Source organism: Polypterus senegalus, chromosome 2, assembly GCF_016835505.1.
Source record: "Polypterus senegalus isolate Bchr_013 chromosome 2, ASM1683550v1, whole genome shotgun sequence".
NCBI lineage: Eukaryota > Metazoa > Chordata > Cladistia > Polypteriformes > Polypteridae > Polypterus > Polypterus senegalus.
This window is the reverse complement of record NC_053155.1, coordinates 196,286,577-196,296,339: the sequence shown is the minus strand read 5'-3', so window position 1 is coordinate 196,296,339 and position 9,763 is coordinate 196,286,577. Positions and strand designations below refer to the sequence as shown.

General features: G+C 39.4%; 1 protein-coding gene across 1 annotated transcript; it reads left to right on the top strand.

Moving 5' to 3' along the window:
• The first annotated feature begins 225 nt into the window (after positions 1-225).
• Positions 226-1,047, top strand: LOC120524450 (paraneoplastic antigen Ma1 homolog). Its single transcript, XM_039746302.1, has one exon. The coding sequence runs from the start codon at positions 226-228 to the stop codon at positions 1,045-1,047; it is 822 nt and encodes a 273-aa protein (XP_039602236.1).
• The last annotated feature ends 8,716 nt before the right edge of the window (positions 1,048-9,763 follow it).

The following is a 9,763-nucleotide window of genomic DNA, read 5'->3' as shown; positions in this document are numbered from 1 at the left end:
ATCCATCCTAGGTCATAGGTAACGTGCTAGTTAAATGGTGGGAAGGGGATTTGTGGGGGCTCGTCCGGGATTAAAATATGAATGTGATGTGATAAATACTGTTCCTGTATAGCATTATGTGTTTTCTGCCTTTTTGAAGTTACTTGTGCTCGACTGTGCAGTTTTGTATATATCTTTTTCCATTTCCAAACTTGTTTGTTTGTTTATTGATGAAGTTTGTACAATATGGATGTATATGAGATTATTGCTTGGTGTAAAGAGAAGAATGTTGCACTTGAGAATGCTGTTGTTTTAAGCAATATGCCACTGGACATTACAGACACAGTTATATATAGGGTGCTAGACACAGTTAAGGGAAATGGCAAGACAAAAGTGTATGGTCGATGCAGTGATAAAACAGGTAGGGAGCAATTTGTCTTAGTAGAGACTTCTAAAAGGGTTTCTGAAATTTCTTTTCCAGTTTTTATTGGAATTCCTGATGAAATAGGCCCATGGTCCACTCAAGTACTTAGTGCTACATCCCCTTCATCTGGCAGTAGTAAAGGTGAAGAGTTCCATACTAAGCTTATGTCTTTCTTGAAACAAGAGGGAAAATCTTTAGCTGACATACAGAATGTAGCTTCCCCAGCTCTCACACTTAACACTGAGTTAGTTGGCGCAATTAATTCACTAGTTCAGAAATGCCAAACTGCCTCACCAGTAGAAACACAGAATTACAGGAAACTGCACACATTTTCTGGACTGACTCCTACACTAAATGGGGATGAAGACTATGAGGTATGGGCTGAACACACTACACATATTCTCGAAGAATGGCAGTGTTCTGACAATGTGAAGAAACAGAGACTAGTGGAATGCCTTAGAGGGCCCGCAGCAGATATTGTGAGGTTTGTGAAGGTTGAAAATTCTTCAGCTACTTCTTGTGACTACCTGAAGGCTCTAGATACAGCATTTGGTCCTACAGAGAATGCATCTGATGGTGAAGTTCAGAAATACCTTCCAAGAAAAAGGGGAAAAGCTCTCTGTGTATATAATCAAGCTAGATAAGCTACTACACAGTGTTCTGTGAAAAGGGGGACTGAAGTCTTCTGAATTGAATCGCCTTCGTATTGAGCTCTTCCAGATGACATGGTGGCACTTAGGCTGAGAATGACGCACAAGTTTTGTGAACCACCTCCTTTCACTGAACTAAAAGAAGTAAGAGAAGAAGAGAACATGATTCATAATAGAAGTAATGTTCAGGCCAGTGTAACTGTGTCCTCCGTGGCCTCTGACAAAACAGATTTAGCTGACTCTGAGGTTGAGCTGCTAAAGAAGGAATTTAGGGGACTGAGAAGTAAAATGGCTCGTCTCCTGTCTGCTGCTGTTGCTCCAGTGACATCAGACACTCCTAAAATGCATAGCTTAGCTGCCACTACAGGGAGAAGTTCTCTAAGCAAAGCAGACAGTGGAGAAAAACATTTTCTGCTATAAATGTGGAGAGGATGGCCACTTTAAACGGGACTGTGCAAATGAGGATAACTTGAGAAAAGTGAATCAACGACTCATTAAAATGAGAAGGGTGACGGGAAACTAGCCCGGGGCTCAGTAGAGGGATGGGCTGAAGCTCCTCAAAAGACACATTCCACCCAGTGCAATGAACTAAACAAAAAAGGCGCTTTTCCACTGCATAGTACGGCACAGCATGGTTCAGTACAGCTCACCTTGGTTCGGCTCAGTTCGGCTCGGTTTGCGTTTCGACTGCAGTTTAGTACCGCTTTAGAGTGGGAGGGATTATTCACATGCCGTTATAGTTGCGACGACCTCCTGAAAAACTTTTTCATTCCGCGTCGCCCCATCCAGCTCTCGCTGGATCCGCTCCTCGGCTACCAACGAGAGGAACATCTGTACTTCCTCAATAAACCACGAAACAGCCATTTTTGGTTAAAACAAAATGGTGCGTCCGAACCTTCGCTGGCTGTGCTAAAAATCTAGCGGGTCTGTTGTGTCTCGTGTCACAAGTTCAGTGACGCAGTAATGACGATTTTCTCCGGCCAATCAGTGACCAGCAGAGTTTACACGTCACGTTTTGGTAACGGTTTGGCGTGCTTGGAACCTCGCCTGAGGTGGTAGTAAAAAAAGGACCAGGTGCCAGGTACTGTTCCCAGTGGAAAACCCCCCAAAAGTGAGATGAACTGAACCATGTCGTGCCGTACTATGCAGTGGAAAAGCGCCAAAAGACAGCTGTGCTCCCATAAGGGCTTGTTGGGCCTAGCGCTATCCTTTCTATACAGATAGAGGGCATTTATGCTAAAGCTTTACTTGATAGTGGGTCTCAAGTTAATCTTCTCTATCGATCCTTTTATGAGTGGTACCTTAAGCATCTACCTTTAATGGAAATTGGAAATTTGGAGATATGGGGTTTAAGTTCTCAGCAATACCCTTATGACGGTTGTTTGTCTTTGAGGCTCGAGTTTCCAGGATCTGTAACTGGAGTAACTGAGGCCATTGATGCACTGGTGCTGGTGTGTCCGGATCCAGTAATGAAGGGTGAAGCATCCATTCTACTAGGAACAAATACATCTGTGGTGAAAAAACTGATTGAGGCATGCAAGCAAAAGGTTGGGAAAGATTTCCTGAACACTTTAGTGGTTCATCCTGTCATGAAAGATGCATTTGAAAGGGTCATGAGGATAACAGCTGACCAGACTGATGATTTAAGCCAAGGTACAGTGTGGTTTTCACACCCAAAGCCTGTCATATTGTCTCCTGGTGAGACGGCAAGAGTTAGGGGGATTCCAAAATATTTAGGAAAATTTTCTAATAAAACTTTGCTAGTGGATCATCCTGAAGAGCCACGGTTTCCTGAGGCATTATTGGTGAGGCCAGAAGTGCAGAACACTCCAGTTGAACACTCAAGAAGGATCACAGTCACTGTTCGGAATATGTCCGATCAGGCTGTTACTTTGAAGCGGGGTATGCCAATTGCTCACATCTTCCCAGTAGAGGTTGTGCCACATATTTCCTCCCCTGGCGAGATGACTGCTGAGAATCAGTTGACCTTGGACTCCTTTGATTTTAGTGATTCTTCTCTGCCCGGAGATTGGAAGAAAAGACTAGCTCAAAAGCTGCTGGAGAGGAAAGATGTTTTCTCCTGTCATGAATTTGATATGGGCTGTGCTAAGAGTTCTCAACACGAAATCAGGCTAACTGAAGATAAACCTTTCCGGGAGAGGTCTCGCCGGCTTGCCCCTGCTGACATTGAAGATGTAAGACAGCATTTGGGAAAACTGAAGGATGCTGGTATTATTACTGAGTCCAGGAGCCCTTACGCATCACCCATAGTAGTAGTGCATAAAAAGAATGGACAAAAACGGATGTGTGTAAACTACAGAACCCTAAATCGACGTACAATTCCAGATCAATACACTGTCCCTAGAATTGAAGACGCTCTTGCCTGCCTTAGTGGAAACAAGTGGTTTAGTGGATCTTAGAAGCGGATACTATCAAATTCCTTTCTGTGAAAAAGACAAAGAAAAGACAGCTTTCATTTGCCCAGTTGGGTTCTTCTAGTTTGAAAGGATGCCTCAGGGTATAACAGGAGCTCCAGCCTCTTTTCAACAAGTTATGGAGAGAACAGTTGGGGACATGAATTTATTGGAGGTTTTGGTGTATCTGGATGACCTCATTGTGTTTGGGCGAACATTGGAAGAACACGAACAGTGCCTCCTTAAGGTTTTGGATCGCCTGAAAAGTGAAGGACTAAAATTATCACTTGATAAATGCAAGTTCTGCCAAACATCTGTCAGCTATATTGGACACATTGTCTCTCAAAATGGAATCTCAACTGATCCCTCCAAGACAGAAGCAGTGATTTCATGGCCCAGACCCCAGACTATATCAGAACTGCGCTCCTTCCTGGGTTTTTGTGGTTACTACAGGAGGTTTGTCAAAGACTTTTCCCAAGTTTCTTACCCACTGAACCAATTACTGCAAGGCTGCTTGCCTAAGAAGGCAGCAGAAAAACATAAGGAGAAAGAGCCAGGAAGGGTCTATTTTAAGCCTACTGAGCCATTTGGAGATAGATGGGATGAGAGATGTGAAGTAGCTTTTGACATTCTAAAAGCTCAACTTACTCAGGCACCTGTATTGGCTTTTGCGGATCCTCAACTACCTTATGTGTTGCACATTGATGCAAGCTATGAGGGATTAGGAGGAGTCCTATATCAAGACCAGGGGCAGGGTTTGCGGCCAGTGGCTTTCATTAGTAGAAGCCTAACACCCACTGAGAGGAATTACCCAGTACACAAATTAGAATTTTTGGCATTAAAATGGGCTGTGGTAGAAAGCTCCATGACTATCTGTTCGGGGCCAAGTTTAAAGGTACAAACTGACAACAATCCTCTTACTTACATACTGACATCTGTCAAATTGGATGCTGCAGGACATCGATGGTTGGCAGCTCTATCAGCCTATGATTTCAGCCTCAAATACCGACCTGGCAAGCAAAACACAGATACGGATGCTTTGTCTCGGTGTGCCCATGAAACCCCAGTAGAGGATGAGGACTGGATAAGCATTTCTTCTAATGGAGTGAGAGGCATGTGTCAGCTGTTGGAGGTTAATAAGCTTAACTGTCCTTCATTCAACAGAGTTGTTAACTGTTTTAACTGCTCCGTTAAGGCAGTACCTGCAGCATACTACAACCTAGCTACATTAAGCACTGCATCACTACCCCAACTGAACCTGTCCTAAGCCTCACAGCAGGAAGACCCTTGGTTGGGTGAGCTGTGGAACGCATTTAGAAAGGGAGATATTCACATGGTGAACAAGAGAAAACACAAATATATCTCTTTACTTTTGAAGGAATGGGGAAGGTTGAAGATGGAAGATGGAGTGATGTACCGCTACACAGTCGCCCAACAAACCAAAGTGTAAACAATTGCTTTTGCCACAGAAATTTCACCAGATTGTTCTACGATCATTGCATGATGATTCTGGACATTTGGGATAGGTGCACCTAAATACAGATGATAGTTTCATCATTTAGTAGGGCTAACTGCAAAATAGTTTTCAGTTTGTTTAACTTGTGAAATTTTCTATAATGTTGCTTATAGTATACTGTATTTGGTTTCAAGTGTTATCCAATGTGACTAATGTATTTCCCTTCGTTATGAGGACACAACGATTTTTTTTGGTGGGGGGAGAGTGTAGCACCCTCCTAGTTGGGTATAATAGTAAATGTGTTTATTTGATGCTAAGGGAGAGCGGGAAGGGAACTCGCGCACCAAGAGGTTGACACCTCACCTGTTGAAGTGAAAAAAACATGGCTGCACAGTTGCGCGCTTTCCCTTTTTTTTAAGTGATACAGAGTTCGGTGATAAGGACTTTTTGGAGGACCGCCACAGCCGCATTCCACAGAGGGCACAGCTGGCATGCAATACGTCTGACATGATTTATCCCAGAAGGAGAAAATGCAAATAAGCAGTGTCAGAAATATCACAGGAGGCAACAACTAATCAGGGAACGCAAATAAATCCCACATCAAGACGAAGCTGCTGGCGTCATCCCAGACGGAGCTGTGAGATTCCTGTGTTTAACCAAGGAGGAAAATGAGAAGTTTGGGGAAAAGTTCTGGAAGGACACCGTGAGTACAACATGAAGTTATGTACTGCATATGAGCTCCAACTAAGCGCACCGTTTTTTTTTTTTATATATACCTATATATTTATTGTTGATTTCTATGTGTAAACCTTACTTGTGCTGAAACTCAAATTTAAGTTGAACTGTGATAATATCCCATAAGCGGTGTGTTTAAATAAATGTGTTTTATGTTTTTTTTGTTTGTTTGTTTGTTTGTTTGTTTGTTTGTTGTTTTCTATCCATGATTGTGTGAAGTGCTTACATGGTGGTTGCATTCAAATAATTAATAAAAAGGAGTGAGTGTTTATAAATCATTACTTTGAAATAGTGTAACAATTATAAATAATAAACTAATTGTTTTCATTGGACCCATTGGTTATTAAAATTTATTGGGAGGTGTTTAATGTGGATCATAGCAGTGAAATTTCATCCTAGGTAATAGGTAACGTGCCAGTTAAATGGTGGGAGGGCTACATAAATAAATGGGAACATGCTCTCAGATTTACAGACAATAAATGAAAACCTATTTTAATGCAATGCATTTTTCTACGCTTCGCAAGACAGGGAACAAACACATTTCTCTTGGCATACAATGTCAAACATCTACATAGAATTAGATCCTAAAAGTCTTCAGGTAGCCCTAGCAGAAGACTATCTTCATATATTTAGAAAACACCTTGCATCTTGCCTGAAGAAGGGGCCTGCGTTGCCTCGAAAGCTTGCATATTGTAATCTTTTTAGTTAGCCAATAAAAGGTGTCATTTTGCTTGGCTTTTCTCTAGATAGTCTGGTAAGCAATGACAGCACATTGGTGTGTCTTAATGTAAGGAGGTAGAAAATTAGACGTGGGAGGCAGTGAATGACCAGGGATTTGGTTGTTGCTCTGCATCACCAGTTTTCAGACTCAGAAGTAAACACACAGTTATGTGTACAACTGTGCATTTGTCAAATCTTTCCCCTTGTCCCCATAAAAGTACTGATACAATCACATACATGACAAGGGAAAAGGAGAGTCCTGTATCCAGGGTTGCTTCTCTTTTTTTGCCAGGTGCTGATGAGATAGAATGAGAACCTGAACTGGATTTTTGTCTGTGATAAATACAATTTGATTTGATTTAGATTAATTAGTTTAAGAAAGTCATGTCCTTTGCATGCAAGAAAAATTGCATGAGATATAAATTATGCATACTTCCTTCTAAGCAGCAGTCAAAATTGACCTGAAGTCCGTTTGTTTCACTTTTTGACATGGGATATGTACTGTTTAGCCATTAATTAAGTGTGCCTCAGTAACACACTTTGCCTCTAGAGACCAAGGAATTAAAGCATAAATAGAATGTTGGGTTAAAAAACAGAAGTGTTGCAATTGTTAAATCAGAGGCTGCTGTTCCTTGTTTGTTAATAAAAAGTAACTTACTGTTTTAGGTGGTAAGTTGCACACCACAGTTTTTTTTGAGGAAATGCAGATAATGCAGGAATCCAAATATGGCAGGCTTGGTTTTAAAGGTGCTTAGGTCTCATCATTTTCATTCGTTAAATCTCTTTCTGTTAACCCTAATGGATTATTTTGTTAGAAACATAATAGCATTTTTTCTCCTGGAAGTGGATGTCTATAAAAAAAAAGCCTTGTAAGTCTCTTCTGTTGCCAAAAATGTGTCTTTTTTTCTGCATTCCTACTGCTGCTTTTAGAATTTTAAGTGTCTTTGCTTTTAAATTGTTTTAAATAATGATATGTATATCTGAATGTACAAAGATTTGTATGTGGTTCTTGTTTCCTCCTCTCTGATATATTTGGAGGTATTAGCTATTATCAGTTTTATTTCTGCCCATATAAGTTAAGGATTATTTACTTAAAAATAAGAGCAATTTTCGAATTCAGAATGAAGCAACAAAACAAGCATCAAAGGCAAACCGGTAAATGGAAACCAAAGCAAATAAAAAGATTAGCATGGCACTAACAGATATGATCAAGTCTTGGTCTCACTTCAGTCGACTGCGTTTAACAAATAGGGAGAGTGTCCTGTTTTGGTTTATTATTTATTGTTCAAGCTCAACTGTCATTTCTAATTGCTTATTCCCTCTTTCTGACAGCAGTGGTTATTGCTTTAACATTATTCTCTTGACAAGTTTTAGGTGACACATTACAATAACAGCAGCAATAAAATTCAAATAATAATAATAATAATAATAATATTAATTAATTGCATTAAATAACACTTTTCTCACTACTCAAAGTGCTACCACACTGTGAGGACCTGGGATGCGAACCCACGATCTCCTTACTGTAATGCTACCATATGACAATTCTTGCTGTGAAAATACCAATGAGTTTCTCGATGTATCATTTTCCATCCATCCATTATCCAACCTGCTATATCCTAACACAGGGCCACGGGAGCCAATCCCAGCCAACACAGGGCGCAAGGCAGGAACAAATTCCAGGCAGGGCACACACAGGATAATTTAGGATCACCAATGGACCAAACCTGCATGTTTTTGGACTGTGGGAGGAAACCGGAGAGAACGGGGAAAACATGCAAAGTCCATGCAGGGAGGACCCGGGTCTCCTTACTGTGAGGCAACAACACTACCACTGCGTCACCGTGCCCACCCATATATCATTTTATATTAATTTATCATTACAATGTAGTTTAATTTGCAGAAATGTAAATACATTTTGTAAAAATATAAAATAATAACTATTTACCATTGAAGCACAGAAAAAGCAGTTTATACATATGTGAAAAAAATCATAAATCTCAGCAACAAAATAATCACCATTTATTAAATAACACTGTATCCATATACTCCTAGAATTATTGTATCTACTATAAATTGTGTTTGGAATATAAAATGGTGCCTTATAATTTTAGTATGAGAAGCACTACATAAAATAATGAGTGATGAATTGATCAGTATTGAACAAATCTTCTACTTACTTTTTAATTCATTTTCTAAAGGAAATTTGAAGAAAAAGTGCTCTGTATTGATAACTAACACAGCAGGATTGAATTTCCTCTCCCACCACCTCTTCAACTTAGGCTAACACATCAAGAGGTATAACATCATCCATAAGTAATGGTTTGATTAAAGTCTAAGTGATACATATAAGTAATGATTTATGGTGTGGTGTGTATGCTTCGTTAGGCTGACATTTAATAAGCTGATGTTCGTGATTAGTGGTAGATGTTGTTCGAATAGGCTTTGATTGTTAATAGTCCTTGATATGCAAGAGTAGAATGAGAAGTGGTTAGATGGATGGATTACTAGTTGATTACGGTGAAAAAATGCTAAACATAAAATGGTTAACCTAGAACAACATTTTGTGAAAGTTGTTTATTTAGATATTTTTGGAAAACAATACAAACAAACAGTAATTAATATTACCACCTAATAGAATGTTTTCAAGAATGTAGAGTTAACAGATAAATTATAGTCTGGAGCATAAAGCCCTGTTTCATCAAACACATTAAAATGTGTGTGCATTTTGGCTAAAGTCTACATCGATACCTTTTTTTTAGTTCTCAGAATTGATGCTGCATGCTGGATGCATGCAGAGATTTTCAATTCAATTTTTTCTAAATGAAATTAAGCAGCATGAAAAATTTTAAAAGTTAAAGCAGAAAGATAAAAGTGGACATGACTTATGGTAATTGTCTGAAGCAAATCCTGTAACTTGCTTCTTTTTAAATATTCAGGCAGTTTTTATTTCACATATCCTGAAATTATGTTTGAGTGAATCTTACCTTGTGTTTCAAAATAACAGTATGTTCTATATTTGTGAGATTTACATGTAGAAGGCATTGTTTGCACATTTATAGATATGTTGGATTCTTAAAGATGCAGCTTTTCGTAATGCATCTAAAACTAGGTACACTATACTGTATGTTTTTGTAACCTTCTTGATGCGAACTGGTAATCTAAAATGTATATTTTACAATGGCTCGTATTTAAACAAACACATTTTTTATTGATTGTTATTTGAATAGTATTTAATCATTATGATTCACCACTCTGTTACTGCAGTTGAAGTAGCCTTGGGCTAATATACAATTTCTAGGACAGGGCTATATGCTGTAGCACTGGCCCAAGTGTTTTTATTTATCTTCTTAAGTCCCTGCAACCCCAAAGAAAGGACACACCA